At 42.8% G+C, this 27,907-nt stretch overlaps 2 protein-coding genes across 8 annotated transcripts in view; one reads left to right on the top strand and one right to left on the bottom strand.

Moving 5' to 3' along the window:
• Positions 1 to 27,907, bottom strand: part of LOC122550642 (uncharacterized) — a 119,821-nt gene that overhangs the window by 14,012 nt on the left and 77,902 nt on the right. The window contains exon 5 of one of the 5 annotated variants that reach the window (XR_015757427.1): positions 13,687 to 13,876. The exons of 2 other annotated variants lie outside the window; for them this stretch is intronic. Coding sequence is in view for 1 of the 3 variants with exons in the window: in XM_087988108.1 (XP_087844234.1) it covers positions 24,048 to 24,058 (11 nt within the window). In the remaining 2 variants the exon portion in view is untranslated. Of the gene's footprint in view, positions 1 to 13,686; positions 13,877 to 23,923; positions 24,059 to 27,907 lie in introns of those variants that run through there. 2 more of the 5 variants (XR_015757428.1, XM_087988108.1) reach the window with 2 other exon arrangements.
• pdcl3 (phosducin-like 3) overlaps positions 23,861 to 27,907 on the top strand; it is a 41,623-nt gene continuing 37,576 nt past the window's right edge. For all 3 annotated transcript variants that reach the window (XM_087988099.1, XM_087988100.1, XM_087988101.1), the window contains exon 1: positions 23,861 to 23,998. In XM_087988099.1, coding sequence (XP_087844225.1) covers positions 23,993 to 23,998 — 6 coding nt within the window. In that variant the 5' untranslated portion in view covers positions 23,861 to 23,992. The remainder of the gene's footprint in view (positions 23,999 to 27,907) is intronic.

Here is a 27,907-nt window from a genome sequence, read left to right on the forward strand (position 1 = left end):
TAAAAACAATGACTGCAGATGCTGGAAACCAGATTCTGGATTAGTGGTGCTGGTAGAGCACAGCAGTTCAGGCAGCATCCAAGGAGCTTCGAAATCGACGTTTCGGGCAAAAGCCCTTCATCAGGAATATCGGTCTAAATTAGAAGTGGATGATGTCACATTTACCTACACTGGTGTCAATGTTTTGTCTGTTCACTTAATCTATTGATATTTATTATTAATTTTACACCATTTTACAGATGTGCTGATGACATTAAGTGGCCTGGGTCCAACATCCAAACTCCCCATCCCCGCTCCAGCCCCAAAATGGTGGACCTCAAAGGCAGCTGAAAACTCCAACCAAGCATTCAATGGGTATAAGAATCTCACTGCCTTCCTGATGGCCCCCACAAGAAGCCCAAAGCATTTTCATTATGAGCTTCATTACACTGTATTCAATGAGCTTCCAGTGTCAATGATAGGAATTGTGTGGACAATCCAATAGTTGCTCTTCTAAAAAGCAAGCCAGGAGGTGTGAAAGCAACCCTACTGGGTGGGATGGAGGGGAGGTCAAATGGAGAGTCTGGATGACCTTTTCCCATTCCTTTATGGTCCAACTGATGTTCCCTCTACCTCTCTCTCTCTCTCTCTGTCTCAAAAGACATTTCCTGTGAGAATGCATCTTCCTGAGACAAAGACAGTGATTATCTCAATCAAACCAATGTAGACAACCAGGAGGCTGGAAGAACACAGCAAGCCAGGCAGCATCAGGAGGTGGAGAAGTCAACGTTTCGGCTATAACCCTTCTTCATGACTTGGAGTGGGTGTTAAGGGGAGCTATGTGTGCGTGAGGAGTGTATATATGTGTGTGTGTGTGCACATATGTGTGTATTTGCATATAAAAGTGTGTGTACATGCGTGAATCAATGCATGTCTGCATACAAGTGTGTGTGTATACAAGTGTACGAGTGTGCGTGTACATGAATGAGTATTTGTGCATACGTGTGTGTATACAAATGCTTGTGCCCGAATGAGTACAAGTGTATGTACAGTCTTTTAACCAGGAACAGGCTGCTTGTGAGTTTGATTCAAACTGATTGCTTATTTGTATGTTTATCCATCAAACCAATGTCTCCCTCACACATTAAACAATAAATCAGGTTGTTTCTCTTCAACCTAAGACCAACATCATATTTTTAAAGAGGAATTGTGACCAGACATATGGTAAAAGCCATGTTGTTTTCCCTTTAGTTTCTAAATGCTATTTGTAGAAAACACAAAGGCAGCAGAAAGGGCAGTAATGCCTATGCCTTTAGAATTGGAGATTATAACATCTATTGTGTTCCCCTTCAAGTCTGACAACATAATTAACTGACCAATGGTAACAAGCTGCCAAGCATTTAACTTTGTGACCTGGCAAAAGTCCATCTCTTTGATAGAATCCCGAAATGACTCTGATCTATGGCTTCAGCTTTCAAATTCACCCAAACCAAACTTTAGAAGTGAAAACATCTTCTTTAGCAAGCCTGCAACATATATTTGCAATGCAAGCCATTCACATGAATAACAAACTATTCATTTTGTTTATGACTTGTAAACATGCACAGTTCTCTTAAACTGTATTTCCTTGAGTGTGTTTGTGTGTGACTGTTTGAGTGAGAGCCATAGTGTTAGATTTCTGGATAAGCATATGAATAAGCAATCAGCTTGATTTAAACTCATAACAGTCTGCTCCTGGTTAAAAGTCTGCACACACACTCGTTTTCCTTTATGCACAAACATTTGTATACACACACATGTATGCACACACATACTTGTACACATATACACACACACTTGTATGCAGATGCACGCATGTACACACACTTGTACATACACACACGTACACTCATCACGCATACACTCATGACACACACTTGTACACATACACACTCATTTTTACAAACACACACATTCACACACACATATATACACACACACACAAACATTCTTCCCTTGAAAGGTTACTGATACTGACTATTTTCTCACACTGTCTGTAATAGGGTCCAACATTCTGTATATGTTGTAGATATTTGACTACACTTATCTTACAGGCAGATATGGAAATCACATGGTGTGAATATTCTCTGTTTTACTAGAATGTCTGCAGTGTCAACTCCAGACTTTTTTTGTTCTATCTCCTCCATGCTATGTGAGTGTTCTTTTATTGATGACTTACTGGTAATGCAGTGGGAAATGAGTGAGCATATTCCAGTGCAGTACATGATGCAGTTGCAATCAGGATAGTCATTTATGTTGAGGTCCTATTTGGTCTGTGTGGGAAGATACCACTTGGTTATTCTGTAGATAAAGAGTTTGAAGATCAAAAGTATCAAATTACATTAAAATGTAAGTCTACTGCAAGTCAGGTATAGTTATTTGTAAAGGTCGACCATATTTATTGCATTATACACAAGAAACAGAAAATAGGGGAAAAAGTAGCTATTGTCATTTTACCATCTGTTCCTCCAGAGTCTTGTATACATAGATTCTTGGGGTATTGTCAGCACCATGATCTCCATTAGCCCACCGCTGATGGTGCTTGATGTGTACTTGGTGATTATAAGCTACATTGCTTTTTCTTCTTAACATCATAACATCTGTCCTTACACAATTGTGGAACATTTGTGTCACAAAAATGCCAGGCAATAGCCATCTCCAAAAAGAGAGAATCTATTTCCCCTTCATATTCTATGTTAAAAAATCACAAAACACCAGCGTATAGTCCAAAAGGTTTAACAGACTATAACCTGATGTCATATTATTTTGAATTTTGTACACCTAGTCCAACACCTCCACATCATTCATATTCTATGAGATTACCATTGCTGATTCCTCTGCTATTTAGTTTGTGGGTCACCATTGACCAAACACCAAACTGGTCTAGGCATATAAATATTGTGGCTACAACAGCAGGCCGGAAGCTGGGAATTCTGTGGTGAATAACCCATGTTCTGACTTTGTAAATTACTCTACCTACAAGGCACATGTCGAAGTGTGATGGAATACTCTGCACTTGCCTGATGAATACAGCTCCAGGACCCAAGAAACTCAGTAGTAACCAAGACAAAGAAACCCTTTCACAAACTGAAAACATTCACTCCTTCCATTACCAACAGCAGTGTGTACATTATACAGGATACACTACAATAATTCACCAAGGTTGACATTATCTTTCAAATGCACAACTTTACTACTTAGAAGGACAAGAGCAGCAGATATATGGGGACATCATCACCTTAAAATTCCCCTCCATATTATACTCTATCTTGCCTGGAATCTTTATCACTGTTCCACTTTCACTGGGTTGAGATCCTGGAACTCCTTATCTAACAGCACTGAGAGATGTTAGATGCCCACACCTCATGCACAGCAGCAGTTCAAGAAGGCAGCTCAATAGAACCCTCTCAAAGGCATATAGGGAGGGGCAATGAATGTTAGCCCAGTCAGTGATACTCACATCCCATGAAAAGAGAAAAGAAAATTACCATTTTATCAATCAAACACTCCATTTTCCATTCCTGGTCCTGGTTCTGTTTCCACTTTCAACAACACATTTGTATTGAAGAACTCTTTGTCTTTTTTTCCCTTTTTCTATCCAGAAGTATCATCACACACAGCTAAGCAACCTTCCTACCACTAAAATCACTGTGACTTTTTATTCAACTTTTTTTAACTGTCAGCCACCACCAGTAAAAATACCCGTGTAGCCAATTTAGAACCAAAACCCATTAAGGGCAATGCAAATCATCAAAGGTGACAGATGGGATTGGGAGAGCGAGTGGGGGCTAAATCAAAATGGAGTTGGAGGAGGAGCTAAGCACTGTAACCTCACGGTGCCCACATCTCTGTAAACATTGATGGATACCAAGTACTCCCTCTCCAATGTCATCTGCACAAACGTGACTGCTGAAAGGGGGAAGAGAGTCAGCAGAGATGATTCCCACCACAACCCTTTGCCAAGTTTGTCTCTTAATGGAATCAATGGATTTATTTCTTGCTCATTAAGCTGCTAAACTCTTTTAAACATCACTCTGTTGTGATTGGTTCAAACCACAATGCATTAAACTAGAATCACTAAAGTGTCCTTGTCTCCAAAATGGTTATTTAGATAATGATAAGTAGTATTTACATCATCTCTACTTTATTTTAATCTAAATACTTATATATTAAGCAATATACTGAATGCTAAAAGTAAAATGTGGTGGCAAATCCCAAAAGTTTTAAAATTCATGATAAACCTACCCTTCATCTGAACATCTATACACTTTCTAAAATAAAATGAAACATCATTTTCCTACATATTGCATCTTACATTTTCTGTGAAGTCACTTCCGTAAAACAAAATTCAGGACAAGGCAGCCTGCTTCATTCATATCCTTACCACTGAACTGAGCATTTTGCCCTTGCTAGTGGACTTAGCATCTACCTCTTCTAAAACCAGTATAATGTGGCTGGCCTTTGTGCAATGTGTAAGGTGCACTGCAGTTATTTATTAAGCTTATTTAGACAATATTTTCAGTCCTGTGACCATTACCAGGGAGAAAAAGAAAAAGAGCAAAAGGTTATTACACCTAAGTCTGTGGACGTAGTGAGGGATGGACAGTTGCATCGATAACCATGAGCCATAACATGTGCAGCACAGTATAATGGCCATTATGTGCATGAAGAAAGAGGGTCATGTCACACCAGTGCATCATGTTGAATATTAGTGCTCACTGAAGTGCCAAGCATGGATAAAAACATTCAGCAGGCTTCCTGATGATGCAGTGATGGCTACAGAAAACACAGCTTTATGAGCAACTCTGGAGCAGGAACTTAACATTAGACATTATCAATGCACAAATTTCATTGCCAGAGTGTTCATCCTCACTCTCTTCATATATGGTCTAAACTAGTTTCTGTTCTTTTGCAGTATAGCACCATGCTCAGGAATGACTTTATACAATCTGGGTGGAAAGTGTGGTGCTGGAAAAGTACAGCGATCAGGCAGCATCCAAGGAGCAGGAGAATCAACATTTCGAGCATAAGAGCTTATGCTTGAAACATCAATTCTCTTGCTCCTTGGATTCTGCCTGACTGGCTGTGCTTTTCCAGCACCACACTCTTTGACTCTGATCTCCAGCATTTGCAGTGCTCACTTTCTCCCATCTGGGTCTGTTGTCAGATACTACCTGATCTGGGACACTAAATGAACTGAAAATAAAACACTTTTTATTTCAACAAATGTTGATGTGCTATTTGTGTTGCTAAGTAGTAAAACAATTTATAGTAGTTATCCATCACGAGGATATGTCTGTTACAACTTTCGTCCAAGAAATGATTGGAACATCATGTGAATGCAAAGGCCCCTCCCACATTCCTGATGACTACACAGACTCATTAGCTAGCCAGCTTGTGTGTTTAATACCCATGTACCCCAATATAATATGGATGTGAAGGAGGGCAGGTCTGAAGACCTCCTCGTGGGTCTGCTCCTGGGCCTGGCCAAACTGGCCATCAACAGGTCCAGGCAGCGGGCCGTGGAGGGGGTCGTTAGGGCCGACTGCCTGCCCCTCTTCCGCGGTTACGTTAGAGCCCGGGTGTCCTTGGAGAAGGAGCACGCGGCGTCGACCAACACCCTGGAGTTGTTCAGGGAGAGGTGGGCGCCGCAGGGAGTGGAGTGCATCATTTCTCCCTCCAATTCTATTTTGATTTAGTCCCTACCCTCCCCTTCACTGTTTTGATCACACAGCACTGTCCTTTGATGTGAAGGGCAGTGCTTGTCACTGGCCACCCGGGTGTTTTCCTGTCTTCCTGGTGGTGGAAACTGAATAAAGATTCGTGCACTTTGTGTCTTTCATAGTGTCTTACACCTGCACACACACACCATGGGTGCTGGGGATAAAATAAGCACTACCGCAGTTAGGTGGTAGTGTAGGGTAAAGAAAAAAAAAAAAAAAAAAAGAAAAAAAAGAAAAAAAAAAAAAATATAATATGGATGTGATATTTTGGTGCTTTTGGTACTGGGACCTGCTTGCCCTTGAAAATGATTTGTCATGATTTCGGAATGTCCAAGGTGAAAAAAAATTCAGATTTTTAAAAAAACTAACAGACAATATCCTGTAATTTCTCACCTTTAGCACTTGTTGAGTGTATACATTCATACTGACGCTGGCGATAGTGTGACAGATCAATCATGAGAATGTTTTCAATTTCAGAGTCAAGAGTGTAAACATATAGGTCAAGAAAAGCAATGGTTCTAATATTGACCTGGAGACCCCATTACTGGTCTGAAAAGCAAACGTTTACCAATATCCTATGTTTCTGTCACTTGACAATATCAGCTCTTTTGTATAACCATGGGATGTGGAATCACTGGTTTTGCCAGCCTTTATTGTCCATTCCTAATTGCCCTTGAGAAAGTAGTGGTGAATCACCAACTTGAATCTCTGAAGTCCATGTGTTGCAGAGACACCCACAATGCTGTATGGAGAGAGTTCCAGGATTTCGACTCAGTGAAGGAACGGGAATATAATTCCCAGTCAGGATAGTGTATGGCTTGGCCCTGTTCTTCTGTTCTCTGGTTATGAAACAAACCACCAGAATTTGTTTGAATGCATGTTCAAACTGTCAAAATAGATTAAGGAGAGAAATCGGAGTTAATGTTTTGGATCGAGTGACCCTTCCTTAGAACTTTGAGTTCTGAGGAAGGATCACTTGACCTGAAACATTAACTCTGATTTTCCTCCACCAATGTTGCCAGACCTGCTGAGCTTTTCCAGAAATTTCTGTTTTTCTTTCTGATTTACAGCGTCTGCAATTCTTTCAGTTTTCAAATGAGATAAAGTTTTTGATTCAAAATCCTGTACATATTTTGAACCAGGTAAATATTTATGTGCAGATAGGTTTAATAAATTGTCATTTTTTAAATTATATACCTTTATTGCATTAATCCCTGTACAGCTGAAAGCCCACAGGAATTCTCCCAATTATCTATATTTTCATAGAAGATTAAAGAAAATCCTATTGAAATGTCTAATGTTCAGACCTCAGGTCTGTGTTTCGAAGTTTGCTTCTGAGTTTGTATGCTTCTCAGCTATTAAGGTTGCAAAGTTATGGCTAAAGGATCTTATTAAAATACATGAAGTAATTTAATTGTTTTTTTACTCCTTTGTTTTAATCTCTTTTTCCTTTCTGTCTCTCCTTTGCTCTCCCCATCTGTTCCTCACTACGCACTGCTTTTTCACTGTGAGCATCCCTGTCTCTCTGAGCCAAAACTTAGGGTAAGAATAAAAGTTGTTAGTCAAATTATATTGCAAACAAGGTTATAAAGTTCACATTTAACTTGTGTGGAAGTAACCTCCAACAACAAATTTAATAGCCTGAGGAAAGCCACATTTCAAGTTACTATGGATAATTACCTGAGTGGTTGTACTCATACACGCTTAGAGATTGCTCCACAGTGTACACAGTAAGACTGCAGCGTGCTGAGAATAATGTTCCATAAGCTAACAGAGAAATAGTTTGGGGAATACAAATTCAGACTCAAGGCTCTTTTGGAACAGTGAGGCTTCTGAGCACAAAAAAGCTGATGGTACAACAAAGATACAAGAAGCAATTTTACTGATCAACTTCATCACAATATTGCAAAATATGAACTTTTGTTTCTTTATGTAATAGACTGACTGAAGAAATGACTGTAATCATTGAAAATATACCAAGCTGAGTCTTTCTGGTCTATCAGAACTTCATGAAGGGCAGATGTGGGAACCTAATTGGTCTGAAAAAAAACATTCACTTTCCCAACGGCAGGTTAAAGTTTTAGTATTTAGTTCTCGGAGTTTTTCAGGTGGATCAGTATTCCCAACAGGAAGCTCTTTTGCATTCATTAGTGAGCCACAAATACTCATTAATAGTCCAGCCTGCTGAAATTACGCTCACAAACAAAATGTTGTAAGACAACATCAAAAAACATGATTGACTATACAAATGTCTCAACTGAAAAACAACCATCTCATTCCCTGATATTTCTTCACAGATCAATGCTTCCAGGTTAGCTGATTAGCCAATTTAATAAAGCAGTTGGGGATTAGCTTTATTAAGATTAAGAAGAAGTGAAGTCCACATTGAGTCCACATCGGGTTGAAGTGTTCTGAGGCGGAAGATGAGGCGTTCTTCCTCCAGGCATCAGGTGGTGAGGGAGCAGCTGCGAAGAAGTTCCTCATTTCCCCTCCCCCCATCTTACCTCAGTTCCAACCTTTCAGCTCAGCACTGTCCCCATGACTTGTCCTACCTGCCAATCTCCCTTCCCACCTATCCGCTCCACCCTCCCCCTGACCTTTCACCTCCATCCCCACCCCCATTCACCTATTGTACTCTTTGCTACCTTCTCCCCAGCCACCCCCAACCGCCCCCACCCCACATTTATCTCTCCACCCTGGAGGCTCCCTGTCTCCATTCCTGATGAAGGGCTTTTACCCGAAACATCGATTTTCCTGCTCCTCGGATGCTGCCTGACCTGCTGTGCTTTTCCAGCACCACTCTGATCTAAACTCTGGTTTCCAGCATCTGCAGTCCTCACGTTTGCCTGATTATACACATGGATCATTACTCTATATTTTCTGTCACTCAGCTAATGTTGTGCCCATGTATATACTGTCCCTTTTATATATTTTATAATTAACCTGTTCAGAGGTATTATTACACACTGTGGAGCAGTTGGGACTTGAACCTGGGCCTGAGTCGAAAAGGAATGATGATGAAGGGCTTGAGCCGAAACATCGACTCTCCTGTTTCTCAGATATTGCCTGATCTACTGTGCTTTTCCAGCTCCACCCTTTTCCACTCTGACTTCTCCAGTATATGTAGTCCTCACTTCTCCATGAACTTGGCCTCCTGGCTCAGAGGTAGGAATACTACACTAAGCTATGCTGATTGACTCACAAAACCCAATTACTGTAATTAGCTTTATCCCACTTCCCAACGATTATGTTCCTCACAGCCAGCTACAGTGAATGATTGCTAACAGATTCACACAGACCACAAAGACGTTCATGCAAAGTACTGTATTTGTATCAAATATAATGTTGTACTGAAGGTTGACACCCAAGCATGCAGTTACTCTAATATTCTCCAAAGCTTTCTTTTTTCTAGCACTACATCTTTTCTGGCAACTGCAGCTGAGCATGACTTAGCCTGCTAAATACTTCTGTGCCTCAGATGACCTTGGAGTATGCCCTCTGTTGGTCTGGAGGACTCAGTCCTGCTGTGGTTCTCCTGCACAAGGCTCGATGTCCCTCCTTGGCCTGACCTAATGAAAGCATTAGGGTCGCTGCCAGAGGAGAGGTGGTGCAGCAGAGAACCTCTGGAGTATCTTGTGAAAAAAAAACCTTGGGACAGTTGTACTCTCCTCCCCCCACTGCCGCCGCCCCCACCCAATTCTCAGTACACAATGACACCTCCCTCACCCCTTCACGAACAGGGCACCAGGAGGGTCATTAAGGTTTCTTAGCTTTATAATCACCTAGCAAGTAAATGAATGATGCAAAAGCTTGAGAGATAGAGTGAACGTCCCTGTGCATGTCCAGCAGAAAGATTGTTCTGCTAGACTGAGCTTGTCTATGGTGGCAGCCATGAGAAGCCATGAGATCAGACAGAACTTAGCACACTCACCTTTACTCCAGCCTGCACATTGTCTCTTCCAGATGTTGTCATGTTTGTTTTCACATCTGTCAGCACATTAATGGCCAAGTCCATTATCTATATTGGATTCAACAAGGATCTGCTTCCCAGCAGTCCCCAGACTGTCAAGGACTCGAGCCATTTCTTCCATCTCTAGCTGTGGGCCTGTGTCAGGGTTGTGATCACCAGAATGTGAGGCAGGGGGCACACCCTAGACAGGTTACCCACTGAGGTGAATGTTACTCTCTGCGCTGGTGGAGGTTTGGAGGAAGACATTGAAGGCTTGGGACTGTTCTGCCCCAAAGACGTGCAACAAGATGTTGGTACTTTTGGACCTGAGCAGCTGTGCTTCCTTTCCTTTTTGTCCTCACTTGAGAGTATAATCCACTAGCTGCTTAGAAAAAAATAAAGATTTGTCAGTGTCCTTATCTGCCACCCTTACCCATGAAGACATTTCTCATTGATGTGCAGCTAGGATGAGCTCCTTGGAGGCTTTGACACTGGATGGCTGTAGATATCCTTGTTCACCTTTTGTCCAGGTACATTCCCCTTTCTCTATGGACAGCATGATGGCTTGTTTTTCAAAGATAAGACTGATGTTAGGCAATCACTCTACCCCACCCCAGTTGTGCAGTCCTTTCCTGCAAGTGGAAATGCAATAAGAGACAATAGCATGTCATGATCCCTGCTTTGACAGATACTGATTAAAGTGGCCATCACCAAAGCTGTGATTGTCCATATGCATTAGTGGGAAGAAGAATGTGATTTGGGGGAAGTAAGGTGTTGAAGGACTCTGATTGAAATGTGACTTAGTGTTATCAAAGAGCTAGAGTTGATGTAAATCAATAAAGCAGTATATTATATCGGTGCCTGAGTATGAGGTGTTGTAATGTCCTAGACACAGACAAGCCTTTGATGAGAAGTTATCAGGAGTATATTTTCTTCTAGCTACTATGAAAGATCAGTGAGATGATGGTGCATGAGCTACCAGTGAGATTGTCAGTGCTATGGCTGTGACGGTACAGATTAGTTAGGAGTGCATTTAGTTCAGGAGCACAAGTCTTCACTTCTAAAACTTGATTGTTGTTAAGGTGTGTAGCCTTTGCAGCATTTGATGTCTTCAGCCATTTCTTGATATCACATGGAGTGAATTGAATTGGTTGAAGACTGATATCCCTGGAGGAGGCCGAGATGGATAATCCACTTGGCACTTTTGGCTGAAGATGAATGCAAATCTTTCAGTCTTGTCTTTGCACTGATGTACGAGGCTGCTGTATCATTCAGGATGAGGACATTTGTGAACCATTACCTCCTGTTAGTTGTTTAATTGTCTACTAGCATTCATAATTGGATGTGGTAGAGCTTAGATTTGATCAATTAGTTGTGGAATTATTATGAGCTATCTATTGGATGCTGCTTCCCCATATGGCATGCAAGCACATTTGTATTGACCAGGTTAACACCTCATGTTTAGGTATGTTTGATGTTGGTCCTGGCATGTCTTTCTGCACAGTTCATTGGATTAGGGTTGATTTCCTGGCTTGTTTGTAATTGCAGAGTGGGGAATTAACCAGGCCATGAGGTTGCAGATTGTAGGTGAATATAATTCTGCTGGAGCTGTTAGCCCATAGCGCCTCCTTTACTCTTTCCTTCCCAATCTTCCCTGAACTCTTTGTCTCCTGGAATGTTGAGTCTTTAATCCTGTCCTTCTTTGAACCCGTTCCCTATTACCAGCATACCATTATTTTTTTATGTGGTTATGCTTACCTGCTGCCTATCATCCTTATTTGTCGCACTCCTCACATTTACCTGAATGCACAAGTTTAATTTAGATCTTTTTACATTCTCTATTCCTGTGACCCGGAATTTAATATTTTGCTATTTCCACTCTAAGGTTACCTGTCTCTCCAAATTCTCTGTGCACCTTGATTTTCTGACTTTACATTACATCTTGGTTCCTAAGTCATTTGAAAACCATGCCAATAGCACTAGCAAATTGCCCCCAAGAGAATTTGAGCTTAGCTCTGTTCGGGTGAAATCTTTATAGCCTGAAGAGATCCCATCTTCTCCAGAACTGGTCCCAAAACCCCAGAGATTCAAAGCCTTATCTCACAGGAACATAAGAACTAGGAGCAGGAGTAGACCATCTGGCCCATCGGGCCTGCTCTGCCATTCAATAAGATCAAGACTGATCTTTTCTTGGACTCAGCTCCACTTACCTGCCTGCTCACCATAACTCATAATTTCTTTACTGTTCAAAAATCTATCCATGTTTACCTTAAAAACATTCAATGAGGTAGACTAAACTGCTTCATTGGGCAGGGAATTCCACAGATTCACAACCTTCCTCAACTCAGTCCTAAATCGACTGCCCTTTACTTTGAGACTATGTCCCCTAGTTTTAGTTTCAGCTGCCGGTGGAAACAACCTCCCTCCTTCCATCTTATTCACTCCCTTCATAATGTTATGTTTCTATAAGATACCCCCTCTCAATATTTTAAATTCCATTGAGTATAGTCCCAGTCTACTCAACCTCTCCTCATAAGCCAAACCTCTCAACTCCAGATTCAACCTAGTGAAATTCCTCTGCACCCCCTCCAGTGCCTGTGCATTCTTTCTCACATAAGGAGACCAAAACTGTACACAGGATTCCAGGTGTGACCTCATCAGCACCCTATATAGCTACAGCATAACATCCCTGCCTTGCAACATCTCCAGTCACACGTTAATCTGCTATTTCTTCTCATTCTAAATGCACTTACTTCACGTACCACAAAAACCCCAGCGATTGTTCGATTGCTAGGGTTCGTTTACGGAGGCTGAAACCAAGAGTAAAGTCTCCTGCAACTGTTTACTTGTGTTTCGAAGTTCAGTACACACTCCAGTCTGCTCTGTCTACTCCCCAACCAATTCCCCTTACTGGGGAGAGCCAGCCCTTTTGCTTCTTTTTAATAACCACCACCAAATCACTCATTTGACCAATTAAATAATTAATGAATTACAAGCCTGCTTGGGGCTGTAAAACAATAACAGAAATAAAGGCAGGAAGAGAGGGAGGCGCTAAAGTTTGATGGAGTTGAGGTGGGGAATAATGCCCAGCCCCTGTGGTGTCCATCTCTTAAAAACCAGCCCTTTGATTTGAATACCTATCACCAAATTAACTAATGAAAACAACTAAATAGTAATACTGAAAGCTGTTGACTTTTGCATGAACCCTGACATCATTTTTTGATTTCTCCTACGTTGATGTGGCTCCTGGAGTATTTTTTTCAACCCCCATCCTGCACTGACAGAATTACATTAAGGCCCTGAGATTGGTGTACTTTTTGAACCCCTGCTTTGCTCTTGCTCCATTATATCCAGCCTCCAATCACTTTGCGTATTTTTGTATTGCAGGCAACACAGATTGCATGCAGCGAAGTATCACAAACAGTAATGTCATAATGACCAGTAATCTGCTTTTGGAATGCTGACTGGGGAATAAGTATTGGCCAGGACACCAGAAGGAACTCAGCTCTTCTTTGAAGTAGAAAATCTTTAACACCCAACTGAAAAGGCAGATGTGGCATTGGTTAAGATCACATTGAAAATTCAACACTTCTGCAGTGCAGCACACTTTCAATAGTTAAGGATTATGGAAGGGATGGTATCATGATGGACAGGAAGCATACAACATTGGTATTGGCCTCTGGGCCTATACAACATATACAGTGGTACAGTGGCTTCATGGTTATCGCTGTGCCTCAAGGTACCAGGGAGCCATGCTTGATTCCACCTTGGGCAACTGTGATGACCTTCAGAGGGTCAGTATAGACTTGATGGGCTGAAAGGCCTGCTTCAACACTGTAAGGATTCTATGATCTATAAAAATCAAGGCACAATTTATTTTTTCTACAATGATGATGGAAGTGGTTAGCACTGCTGCCTCACAACGCCAGAGACCCGGGTTCAATTCCCGCCTCAGGCGACTGACTGTGTGGAGTTTGCACGTTCTCCCCGTGTCTGCGTGGGTTTCCTCCGGGTGCTCCGGTTTCCTCCCACAGTCCAAAGATGTGCAGGGTCAGGTGAATTGGCCATACTAAATTGTCCGTAGTGTTAGGTAAGGGGTAAATGTAGGGGTATGGGTGGGTTTCGCTTCGGCGGGTCGGTGTGGACTTGTTGGGCCGAAGGGCCTGTTTCCACACTGTAATCTAATCTAATCTAATCTAATCTAATCTAATCTAAATCTTCACTGCATAAATGCGAACCATGCAATACAGGGCATCCATCACAGGGCATCTAACGTTCAGAAGCAGTAAAGCCAGCAAGCCCCTCACACATCGGCTCCAGCCACAGGGGGAGGAAAATGTAGAAGCGCTTGGAAACAAGCATGTAAACACATGTGGTAAACAACAGTTATCATAGCTTTGACTTCATGTGATGTATGACACTGATTGTTCCATTCTGAATAAGTGAACATATATTTGATGCCTTACTTCACTGTTTCATGCAATTCTTATTTCAGCAGTTTGCGGCATTTCATTCCTTGTAGCTTGTAATGTCTCAATGGTTATTTTCTTGCCAAAAAATATGTCCAGTATGAGAGTTAATGGTTAACGCTACAGTGCTGCATATTTGGAATTACTTTATTCATGTGACTAAACATATATTTGATGCCTCCACTGTTTCATGTAATTCCTATTACAGCACATGGAAAAGATTATTGGGAAGGTAGTTGAATATATTTACATAGCTGACAATTGTATCTACTTCCTCTCATTCTTTTTATGTCTAACAGAGTCATTAGACACAAATTCAACTTCTCTCTGTTTCCTCAGTTTGTACAGAGTGCAACCGAGTACCACAATATGGGACACATTTGAGGATCTGCACTGGATTGCTCCCCAAAAGCTCTAGCGTATTTTCAGTTGCCTGACTGCTCTTGTCATTAAGACAGCTGCAATCATAAGAATCCTCTGTCTCACCGTTGGCATTATGCACTGGTGTGAGCAGCCAAGTCCTCAGTGCACATTTCCTGTCATCCAGTTTCCATCCACGAAAGCTTTTTGGTGCAGGAAACAGTTGAGATAGTCTCACAAGGAAGGAGTTATGGCAACTTCCTGGGACCTAGCACACCCTTGCATGATTCTTCAATGGTGGGTGCAAGTGTTCTGCACATTGAGGAGACAGCTGACTGCTCTGAGGGAACCTTGATGTCTAGATGGGTGCAGTCAATCACCACATGAAGCTGAGAAAGTCCTGCCAGGGCTCCAATGCTGATTGCCCTCTCAGCCTCAGTTCCTATCTTCCACAAAAACTTTTTGCAGTCCCTTTCTCTCTCTCGAAGAAAGTATCCAATAACTGCATTATGGAATGATGGCAACAAATTGCAAGATCTCAGAAACTTCCTCAGCCAATAACTGGAAGGACACTTCAGTGAAATAATTGAGTACCATGGTAAATTTCACAGCTAAAGGCAGTGTACATCTGCTCCATCCCAGAAACTTCAATTCCTCCTCCAGCATGCAGCACAGGACAGCAGTCACCTGCACTGATAAGCAGAGTCTCAGGACACATGGATGCTCCTGCCCACGGGCAGGAGTTTATACTCAGCCAGGGTACCTACTCCCACCGTAAATGTAGGGATCAATCTCAGCACACAGCAAGCTAATGCTAAGTGGCCAGTAAAGTGGCTCAAGTCAATACTTCCTCACACATCTGGGGGGTAATGTTCTGCATCTGAGATCTGCCAATAAACAAATAAGCTGTCAGCTGTCTGGTCTCAGTAGCACCACCTGATGCAATGGTTGTTGCTGGACTTGCATCCAGTCCTCGAAAGAGATTTGCTGGATCTTTACAAAGGCAGGTGGAAGGGATGGGGTGATGTAATTGGGACCAGGCTGTAAGTTCCAATGAAACATGCAATGGGCAGATGTGTGTAAATGCTGGATTGGCCAGGGGATGGATTCAAGGACTCAGGACATGGATTCAAAATTGGCAGAGTGATAGGAAACAGACAGTTACGGTCAATGGACATTTTTCGGGCTGAAGAGAGGTTTGTGGTAGACTTCCCCAGAGGTTGGTTTAGGGGGCCTTGCTTTTCCTGATATGTATTAATGATCTAGATCTTGTGTGCAAGGGGCAATTTCAAAGTTTGCAGTAGACACAAAACATGGAAGAACTGTAAACTGTGAGGACAATGTGGAATTCCAAAAGGATATTGGCAAATTGGTGGAATTGGCAGATACGTGGCAGATGAAGTTCAATATGGAAAAGTTTGAAGTGATGTATATTGGTCAGAAGATCATTGAAATGCAAAATAAAATAAAGGGTACAATTGAAAGTGGGATGGGGGTGGGTGTGCAGGGACAGAGACACCTCAGTGTATATGCACACAGATCATTGCAAGTGGCAGGACAGGTGCAGAAAGCAGTAAATAAAGCATACAGCTTTATTAATAGGGCCATAGATGACAAGAGCAAGAAGATGATGTTGAACTTGTGTAAGACATTTGCTGGACCTCAGCTGGAGCATTGTGTACAGTTCTGAGAGCCACATAATAGAAGGGAATGTAAAGACATTTGAGATAGTGCAGAAGCAGTTTATGAGAATAGTTCTTCAGATGAGTTCCAGAGGATCTGTGGTGGGCAGAGATATTAGTGGCCAGAGCAGGTATGCCACCACCAGCGGCCCAGTGCAGAGCATGGCTGTAAATGGCCCAGTGTGGGAGTTGTCCAGTTCACAAGGAGGTGGTGTTAGCAATTCTTGAAAGTGTGAAACAAGATAAGTCCCCTGGGTTGGATGGGATTTATCCGAGAATTCTCTGGGAAGCCAGGGAGGAGATTTTGGCTTTGATCTTTATGTTGCCATTGTCACAGGAATAGTGCCTGAAGACTGGAGGATAGCAAATGTCCCCTTGTTCAAGAGGGGAGTAGGGACAACCCGGGTAATTATAGACCAGTGAGGCTTACTTCAGTTGTGGGTAAAGTGTTGAAAACGTTTACAAGAGATAAGGTTTATAATCATCTAGAAAGAAATAAGTCGATTAGGGATTGTCAACAAGGTTTTGTGAAGGGTAAGTCTAGCCTTGTGGGCGGCACAGTGGCACAGTGGCCAGCACTGCTGCCTCACAGCGCCAGAGACCCGGGTTCAATTCCCGCCTCAGGCGACTGACTGTGTGGAGTTTGCACATTCTCCCCGTGTCTGCGTGGGTTTCATCTGGGTGCTCTGGTTTCCTCCCACAGTCCAAACATGTGCAGGTTAGGTGAATTGGCCATGCTAAATTGCCCGTAGTGTTAGGTGAAGGGGTAAATACAGGGGAATGGGTCTGGGTGGGTTGCGCTTCGGCGGGTTGGTGTGAACTTGTTGGGCCGAAGGGCCTGATTCCACACTGTAAGTAATCTAGTCTAATCTAATCTCACAAACCTTATTGAGTTCTTTGAGAAGGTCATCAAGCAGGTGATGACGGTAAAGCAGTTGATGTGGTGTATATGGATTTCAGTAAGGCGTTTGATAAGGTACCCCACAGTAGGTTACTGCACAAAATATGGAGGCATGGGATTAAGGGTGATTTAGCAGTTTGGATCAGAAATTGGCTAGCTAAAAGAAGACAGAGGGTGGTGGTTAATCGGAAATGTTCATCCTGGAGTTCAGATACTAGTGGTGTACTGCAAGGATCTGTTAGTCATTTTTGTAAATGACCTGGATTATGGAATAGAAGAATAGGTTAGTAAATTTGTGGATGGCACTAAGGTCGGTGGAATTGTGGATAGTGCTGAAAGATGTTGTAGGCTACAGAGGGATATAGATAAGCTTTTGAGCTGGGCTGAGAAATGGCAAAAGGAGTTTAATGCAGAAAAGTGTGAGGTGATTCACTTTGGAAGGAGCACAGCAATAAAGAGTACTGGGCTAATGGTAAGATTCTTGGCAGAGTACATGAGCAGAGAGATCTCGGTGTCCACATACATAGATCACTGAAGGTTGCCACCGGGTTGATAGGGTTGATAAGAAGGCATAGACGTGCTAACTATTATTGGTTGAGGGATTGAGTTTTGGAGCCAAGAGGTCATGCTGCAGCTGTACAAAACTCTGGTGCAGCCGCACTTGGAATATGTGTACAGTTCTGGTCACCGCATTTTAGGAAGGATGTGGAAGCTTTGTAAAGGGTTCAGAGGAGATTTACTAGGATGTTGCCTGGTATGGAGGGAAGGTCTTATGAGGAAAGGCTGAGGGACTTGAGGCTGTTTTCATTTGAGAGCAGAAGGTTGAGAGGTGACTTAATTGAGACATATAAGACAATCAGAGCGTTAAGATAGGGCGGATAGTGAGAGCCTTTTTCCTCGGATGGTGGTGGCTAGCACGAGGGAACATAACTTTAAATTGAGAGGTGACAGATGTAGGACAGGTGTCATAGGTAGTTTCTTTACTCAGAGAGTAGTAGGGGCATGGAACGTGCAGCTTGCAACAGTAGTAGATCCGCCAACTTTAAGAGCATTTAAATGGTCATTGGATAAACATATGAATGAAAATAGAATAGTGTATAATCGATAGGCTTCAGATTGGTGCCACAGGTTGGTGCAACATCGAGAGTCGAAGAGCCTGCACTGCATTGTAATGTTCTATGCTCGGGGCAGCAGCCAGCAGTCAGATCGCGTGGAGACCCCTTGGGCTGGTCTGGTGCAGAGGGACTTTGGAGAGAGACTGTGACATTTGTCATTTTAATTTTGCTTCTTGATTGTCTGACCTATGGTCATACTGTTTATAGCTGAAATGTAATTTTTCTTTCTTTATTTCCCTAATCTATAACTAAGGATTGTTCCTAGGTAGCTTTGGACCTAAGGTGGCGTGGTAAGTGATGACTTATAAACTTTTCCCTGTCCTCATTTGAGTATGTGACAATAAAGCTAATTCAATTCAATTCAATGAGGAACTTCAGTTATAAGAATAAATTAAAAAGGTTTGGACCGTCCTTTTTAAAAAGCCTGGCCTTTCCGGACTTAACCCAGGAACAGGTGTCGGTCCTGAATGCTCCCCAACAACCCAGGAAGTACTTGACACAATCAGGCAGCTTCAGAGCGGTAAAGCACGTGGTCCAGGTGGATTTCAGGTTAAATTCTACAAAGAGTTTACAGGAGCATTAGCTGGTCCACTTATGGTCATGTACAACTACTCATATAGTCAAGGCTGCCTCTCGCCTTCGTTGAGAGAAGCAAATATTTCTCTCATTCTCAAAAAAGGAAAGGACCCAGAAGATTGCTCTTCATACAGACCAATATCTTTGCTAAATGTAGATTTTAAAATTCTTTCTAAAACATTAGCATTGAGGCTGGAGAGGGTATTGCCATTTATCATAAAAAAGGACCAGACGGGGTTTATCAAGGGCCGTAGATCATTTAAGAATATTAGAAGGGTTTTGAATGTGATTCAAATCTGTCATCAGGAAAGAATACCAGGAATATTAGTTTCGTTGGATGCAGAGAAGGCATTTGACAGGTTGAATGGTCATACCTGTTCTATACACTGGAAAGGTTTGACGTTGGAAAAGTATTTGCTAAATGGGTCTCAACATTGTATAATGACCGCAAACCAGCCGTGATCACCAATGGTTTAGGCTCGGATAGATTCAGTGTGAGTAGGGGCTACCATCAGGGATGTCTTCTCTCACTGTTACTATTCACGCTAACAATTGAGCCACTAGTGGAAGCTATATGGGCTGACTCTAATATAACAGCCCCAAGGGTTGGCATGGGTAAACATAAAATTACCCTTTATGCAGATGATATTCTCCTTTTTCTTAGTAATCCTTTGATGTCCGTGCCCCGCCTGATCCAAGTTATTAATTTATTTAGTCCATTCTCAGGTTACAAAATTAATTTCTCAAAATCGGAGGCCATGCCGATGGGTGGTCTTGCTAGTATGTCCCACTTGTTGGATGGATCTCATTTTCCCTTTCGGTGCATCTACTGGAAAGGATAAGGCAAGACCTTCAATGTTGGGGGGGATCTTCCAATTTCTTGGCTAGGCAGAATAGCTCTAATTAAAATGAATGTCTTGCCCCCATCTCTTATACCCTATGAGAATGCTCCTCATGATGTTGCTGAGGCCGGCACTGCGCAAATTATATGGTTGGTTTGGTTCTTTCATCTGGAATTAAAGACGGCCCCTCATTCAGCTAAAGAAGCTACAGCTTCCACAAGCAAGGGGAGGGCAGGATTTTCCAGACTTTAGGAAGTATCAGCTGAGTTCTCTATTAAGCTACATAGCCGATTGGGTCTCGTCTGACCCGTAATCAATCTGGCTGGACATCGAGGCTTCTCAAGCAAAGTGTCCTCTTTTTAACCTCTTATTTTTAGATAAGATGAAAGTCATTATGGATCATTGTAAAAACCCTATAGTATTAAACACAATTAAAGCCTGGAAGATAATGTGGCAAAACGAGGGTAATTCACATAAAACCTCCCCTTATACTCCTACAGTGGGGGCATGGGGTTTTCAACCTGGGCTCACAGACGCCACATTTAAATCCTGGAGATCCAGGGGTATCTCCTGTTAAGGGGATCTGTTTGATGAGGGGGTCATGATGTTTTTTGAACAGCCGCACCAGAAATTTGGACTACCTAATGGAGATCTCTTTCGATACTTCCAAATTCAAGATTACATACAGAAGAAGACTACATTATTAGATACTTAAAAATGTGTTGCTGGAAAAGCGCAGCAGGTCAGGCAGCATCCAAAGAGAAGGAGAATTGACGTTTCGGGCATAAGCCCTTCTTCAGGAATGAGGGCTTATGTCTGAAACGACGATTCTCCTTCTCCTTGGATGCTGCCTGACCTGCTGCGCTTTTCCAGCAACACATTTTTAAGCTCTGATCTCCAGCATCTGCAGTCCTCACTTTCTCCTACGTTATTAGATAGCCTTTATAAATCAGATAGGGAACACAGAGTGTTGTGGACAATGGGTTTACCCTCGGTCAGCATACCTACCATTTATTACATAACGACGTTTTGGAAGACATGGAACGTTTGCTTAGAACATGGGATCAGGAATTGGGGTTGAAAATATCCACAGAAATGTGGGACGACACATAGGAAAATGCCAGAAAAATCTCCATCTGTAATAGAACCCAAGCCCCTCAGTTAAAGATACTCCATAGGACTCATATAGCACCGGAACGATTGGCAAATTTTAGGGCAGAGCATCTCCAATGTGTCCCAAATGTAAAATACAGGTGGGCACTCTCACACACTGTTTATGGACATGCCATAAGATCCTAAAAATGTGTTGCTGGAAAAGCGGAGCAGCACATTTTTAAGCTCTGATCTCCAGCATCTGCAGTCCTCACTTTCTCCTATGTCATAAGATCCGCAAATACTGGGTCAGAGTAGCAAATGCTTTGACAGAAATCTTGGGAGTGAAAATTAGAGTAGACCCAGTATCTCTTCTCCTGGGCTTCTCGAGCTTGCCTTCTCTGGATGTGCACTGGAGGAAATTATTTTCCATTCTCTCCTTTTATGCAAGGAAAAATATCTTAGTCAACTGGGTAGCTGAGGGCACTCCAGGACTTTCAAATTGGTTGGTAATGGAATGTATTCCCTTTGACTTACTTACAAATATGGTGCACCAAAAAACTGAATTATTCTATAAAATATGGCAGCCCTTCCTGAATTATATAGATACATATTTCGGGCATTTTGTCAAGGGCTTTCATCTAGTTGTGGTAGCGGTTCTGGCTAGTCCGGGGGCCCTTGGGAGAGGAATCCCACATGAATACGGATTTTATTATGATTTGATGTTAATTCGTTCCGAGCATGTACTTCACTATTTAATTACTATGTTATCCTTTTTTTTCTTGAGTAATGTAAGATATTTTATTATATGCTCTGGTTAGTTATAGGTTAGATTAGTAGTTAGTTGAGTTTTGTTTTCTCTTTTTTTATCTCTTCTTTTTGTCTGTTAGGTTTTGGTTATTATTTATTTAATATTTAATTGTATATTAATGTTTGTATTTGTGTGTATTATTTTGTAATTTTGTAAAAACATGTTAAATTTTCAATAAAAATATCTATTAAAAAAAAGAGGTTTGGACCATTCTCCTTGGATAGTAGAAGGATTAGAAGGAATCCAGTAGAACTTTTCAAAATTATGATTAGGGTGAATACAGTAGAAACTGCTTTTGCTCATAAAAGGTACGCGAACAAGAGGGCATTGATTTAAAGTGATCTGCAAGAAAATTAAGGCTGTGTTGTACTCAGTGAGTAGTTAGGGTGTAGAATGTGCCACCTGGAAAAATGGCAAAGGCAGGTTCAACTGAGATGTTCAAGGGGTGGATGGTTATTTGGACAAAAGTAATGAGCAAGGGCCTGGGGAAAACAACAGCAAATTGGCACTAGGTAATGATGTCTGTTTAACAAGCTGTCTTAGGCATGATAGGTTCTGTGATTCCTTGATGAGGTGAAACAGAGGGAGGGCAATTTAGATGAGAATTGATCAACAGCTGAGGGTCTAAAGGAGCTAAGACCACCCTCCGCTTTTTGCCCACCACGAGCCCGATCAATGAAAGGTGACAAGCTTCAAATTTGGCATAGGTAAAAACAATGACTGCAGATGCTGGAAACCAGATTTTGGATGTGTGGTGCTGGAAGAGCACAGCAGTTCAGGCAGCATCCGAGGAGCAGCAAAATTGACGTTTCGGGCAAAAGCCCTTCATCAGGAATAAAGACAGAGAGCCTGAAGCGTGGAGAGATAAGCTAGAGGAGGGTGGGGGTGGGGAGAAAGTAGTATAGAGTACAATAGGTGAGTGGGGGAGGGGATGAAGGTGATAGGTCAGGGAGGAGGGTGGAGTGGATAGGTGGAAAAGAAGATAGGTAGGTAGGACAAGTCATAGGGACAGTGCTGAGCTGGAAGTTTGGAACTAGGGTGAGGTGGAGGAAGGGGAAATGAGGAAACTGTTGAAGTCCACTTTGATGCCCTGGGGTTGAAGTGTTCCGAGGCAGAAGATGAGGCGTTCTTCATCCAGGCGTCTGGTGGTGAGGGAGCGGCGGTGAAGGAGGCCCAGGACCTCCACGTCCTCGGCATAGTGGGAGGGGGAGTTGAAATGTTGGGCCATAGGACGGTGTGGTTGATTGGTGCGGGTGTCCCGGAGATGTTCCCTAAAGCACTCTGCTCGGAAGCATCCAGTCTCCCCAGTGTAGAGGAGACCGCATCGGGAGCAGCGGATGCAATAAATGATATTAGTGGATGTGCAGGTAAAACTTTGATGGATGTGGAAAGCTCCTTTAGGGCCTTGGATGGAGGTGTGGGCGCAGGTTTTGCAGTTCCTGCAGTGGCAGGGGAAGGTGCCAGGATGGGAGGGTGGGTTGTAGGGGGGCATGGACCTGACCAGATAGTCACGAAGGGAACGGTCTTTACGGAAGGCGGAAAGGGGTGCGGAGGGAAATATTTCCCTGGTGGTGGGGTCTTTTTGGAGGTGGCGGAAATGTCGGCGGATGACCATCTGCCGGCTGTGAGGAAAATTTGCAGCTTGTGGGAAGTAGAACTTAACAGGTCATTAATTGGCCAAATGAGGACCGGCCAGCGAATTGGTTGAAAGCTGCTCTGAAAAGGTCTAAAGCTACCATTGGCCTATTTTTTCCCCCTTCCAACATTTATCACATTTAAAGCAGCGTGATATTGTTAGACACAGCACACACCAATCGTATAAAAATTGCAACATTACATTTATTCGAATAATTTATCAATTTTCCTACATCCAACTTCTGCATAAAATACGCAGAACATGACAGGATGTTACATTCACATTAAGGATACATCATCGATTTGCGTCCAACACTTAAACGGTTGTCTCACGAAGTAAGATACTGTATTAGGAACAGAGTGACGGTCAGTGAATGCATCTTATCGAGAGCAACAAAAAAAGGAATAATCACTTTTTAAAAACATTTCAGATTTCCAATATCAAAAGTTTGTAAAACTGTTTGTTACATAGACACTGCATGTCATTTACACATTCTGAAATCTCCATACTTCAGTAATTGAACGGAGGGGAAGCAACAGGAGCACAGCAGTGACTCACTGGCTCGCTACATCCTCATATGGAAATAGTGTCACTGCCTTTCCATAAACGGCAGCATAAGAAACCGGAAATTAGTGCGTTCTAAAAAGAAATCCCCTGGACCAGCAGCAGCCTTCAATCTTCAGCGAGTGAAGTATAATCGGAGAGAAATCCTGTCTGTCTCCGTGTTATTGGGGGTGAAGCTGCAGCGGGAGCGTCTGCTCCGGGACATTTAGCGAGTGTTTAAAGACCAGGGCCGGTCTAAGCAGCGAGGCGGCAGCATGCAGGTCAGCAACTCTGCTCCTTGATGTTCTTATAAGCGGAAGAGACGCCTTTCTAGGGTGGAACTGAGCAAAAGCATGTCTTATTTTCATACGTATGCAGGTTGACCAGGAGCTAAATCTGAAATCGTTAGCATTGCAGGCCACTATTAAACAGATTTCCATTGACCCACGAGAAACTTTGTCGTCTTGCTTGGCCTACCACAGTGAGAGCTGTAAAACTGTTTTACATAAAAGCACGATCTGAGTTCACCAGTCTTATCAAACTGTATGTGCTTTGAAGCGATCAACGAAACCTTAACGTTATATATGTGTGTATACCCGGAAACTGCTTCACTTATTTTCATGATTAACAGCACATAAGGATCACTCGACGGGGTAAATGAGGGATCCAAGCCCTGTTTCAGCCAATACATTTTCGGCGTTCCTTCCTGCTTGGTGCATTGGTGTCGCAACTTGGGTTCAATAGGTCAAAGACTGCACACCAAGTATTGCAGGAGAGGCAGTGGTTGTATGACTATGGCAAACCATCTAGACCATTAACTCAACATAATGCATACATTTTTGTTTCTGAAATAAACAATCATAGGTGCAGGCAGGTGGGACTAGATTGGGTTGGGATAGATGAGTTGGACTGAAGGGCCTGTTTCCATGCTGTACATTTCTATGACTATTTGCTGCTGTAAGCTATGCAGGGAGTCAGTTAGTTCAGTTGGCTGGATGGCTGGCTGGCTTGTGATGAAGAGTATAAGTTCAAATCCCCCACTCTGAAGGACCCTCCCCCTCAAACTCTTCCCTTGCCTGAAGTGTGGTGACCCTCAGGTTCATAAGCTCATAAGACATGGGAGCAGAATTCAGCCATTTGGCCCATTGAGTCCTCATGGCTGATATGCTCCTCATCCCCATTTTCCTGCCTTCTTCCCCATTACCCTTCAGCCCATTACCAATTAAAAATCTAACTCCTCCTTAAACTTATTCGTTGCCCCAGGATCTACTGCATTTTGGGGCAGCAAATTCCACAGATTCACAACCCTTTGGGACAAGTAGTTTCTTCTCAGTTTTTTTTCTCTCTCACACACACACTCACACTCTCACGCACACGCACACACACACATACACGAACATGAACGAGCAGCCCTATAGTCTGGGCTGTGCTACTCTCTGCATGGGTATTGTATAATCTGAGTGGAGTTATGTACAGGTCTTTGAGCAGTAGTCAGGCTGTGAGGCAGAAAATAAATTGGGAGTTACAAAAGGGATGTAAGAAAGGAGAAAGTAAGGGCTGCAGAAGCTGGAGATCAGAGTTGAGTGTGTGTTGCTGGAAAAGCACAGCAGGTCAGGCAGCATCCGAGGAATAGGAGAATTGATGATTCCTGATGAAGGGCTTATATTTGAAATGTCGATTCTCCTGCTTCTTAGATGCTGCCTGACCTGCTGTGCTTTTCCATCACCACACTCTCAATGCATGTGAGAAAGGCACAATTACAATAATCATGGGGGAGCTTCAATATGCAGGTGGACTTGGAAATTCAGGTTGGTAATAGATCTCAAGAAAAAGAATTTGTGGAATGTGTATGAGAGGTTTTGGAGCAGCTTTGGTAGAGCCCACTAGGGAACAGGCAATTCTGAATTTAGTGATGTGTTGTGATAAGGGAGCTTAAGATGAAGGGGGCAGTGACCGTAATATGATAAATTCACCCTGCAGTCTCAGGGAGAACCTGGAATCCGGTGTAACAATATTACAATTCCGTAAAGGGAACTACAAAGGCATGAGGGAAGAGCTGGCCAGAGTTGATTGGAAGGGGAGCCTAGCAGGGAAGATGGTGAAATGGCAATGGCAGGAGTTTCTGGAGTAATTTGGGAGACACAGCAGAAATTCATTGCATGAAAGAAGAAACAGTCTAAGAGGGGATGAGACAACCATGGCTGACAAGGGAAGTCAAGGAAATGATAGAAGTAAAAGGAAAAGAATACAATGTAGTGAAGATTACTGGGAAGCTAGAGGGTTAGGAAGCCTTTAGAAACAGCAGAGGAAAACTAAAGAATACTAAGCGGGGGGGGGGGGGGGGGGGAAGATGAAGTATAATGTTGAACTAGAAAATAATATAAAAGACAACTGCAAGAGTTTTTTTAGTTCTCTAAAAGGTAAGAGAGTGGGTATTGGGCTGCTGACAAATGAAGCTGGAGAAGTAGTAATGGGTGAACAGAGAAATGGCAGAGGAACTGAATATGTATTTTTCATCAGTCTTCATGGTAGAAGACATCAGTAAGATGTTAGAACTTAAAGAGATGATTGTAGTAACCATCACTAAGGAGAATATGCTGGGAAGTTGAAAGGTCTGAAGGTGGATAAATTATCCAGACCAGATAGACTACACCCCAGAGTTGTAAAGGAGATAGCTGAGGAGATTGTGCAGACATTGATGGTGATCCTACAGGAATCACTGGAATCAGGGAAGATCCCAAAGGATTGGAGATTAGCTAATGTAACATCCTTGTTTAAGAAGGGAGGGAGACAGAGGACAAGCAATTATAGACCGGTCAGCCTAACCTCGGTCGTTGTTAAAATTTTAGAGTCCGTTATTGAAGATGAGATTGCGGAGTACTTGCAAATGATTGGTAGAATAGAGCTGAGTCAGCATAGCTTCATCAAGGGGAGGTCATGTCTGACAAATCTTTTAGAATTCTTTTGAGGAGGTAATGAGCAAGCTAGACAAAACAGAGCCAGTGAATGTGTTCTGTTTGGATTTCCAGAAGGCCTTTGACAAGGTATCACACATGAGGTTGCTAAATAAGATGATGGCAAGGCACTGGATTGGATAAAGGATTGGCTGGCTGACAGAAGGTAGAGAGTTAGAGTCATAGATATGTACAGCATGGAAACAAACTCTTCGGTCCAACCTGTCCATGCCGACCAGATATCCCAACCCAATCTAGTCCCACCTGCCAGCGCCCGGCCCATATCCCTTCAAACCCTTCCTATTCATATACCCATCCAAATGCCTCTTAAATGTTGCAATTGTACCAGCCTCCACCACTTCCTCTGGCAGCTCATTCCATACACGTACCACCCTCTGCGTGAAAAAGTTGCCCCTTAGGTCTCTTTTATATCTTTCCCCTCTCACCCTAAACCTATGCCCTCTAGTTCTGGACACCCCCAACCCCAGGGAAAAGACTTTGTCTATTTACCCTATCCATGCCCCTCATAATTTTGTAAACCTCTATAAGGTCACCCCTCAGACTCCGATGCTCCAGGGAAAACAGCCCCAGCCTGTTCAGCCAATCCCTGTAGCTCAGATCCTCCACCCCGGCAACATCCTTGTAAATCTTTTCTGAACCTTTTCAAGTTTCACAACATCTTTCCGATAGGAAGGAGACCAGAATTGCATGCAATATTCCAACAGTGGCCTAACCAATGTCCTGTACAGCTGCAACATGACCTCCCAACTCCTGTACTCAATACTCTGACCAATAAATGGAAGCATACCAAACGCCTTCTTCACTATCCTATCTACCTGTGACTCCACTTTCAAGGAGCTATGAACCTGCACTCCAAGGTCTCTTTGTTCAGCAACACTCCCTAGGACCTTACATTACGTGTATAAATCCTGCTAAGATTTGCTTTCCCAAAATGCAGCACCTCGCATTTATCTGAATTAAACTCCATCTGCCCATTGGCCCATCTGGTCCAGATCCTGTTGTAATCTGAGGTAACCCTCTTCACTGTCCACTACATCTCTAATTTTGGTGTCATCTGCAAACTTACTAACTATACCTCTTATGCTCGCATCCAAATCATTTAAGTAAATGACAAAAAGTAGAGGGCCCAGCACCAATCCTTGTGGCACTCCACTGTTCACAGGCCTCCAGTCTGAAAAACACCCCTCCACCACCACCCTCTGTCTTCTACCTTTG

Source organism: Chiloscyllium plagiosum, unplaced genomic scaffold, assembly GCF_037043375.1.
Source record: "Chiloscyllium plagiosum isolate Xiang-an unplaced genomic scaffold, Cpla_swu_hap1 HiC_scaffold_6, whole genome shotgun sequence".
Taxonomy (NCBI): Eukaryota; Metazoa; Chordata; class Chondrichthyes; order Orectolobiformes; family Hemiscylliidae; genus Chiloscyllium; species Chiloscyllium plagiosum.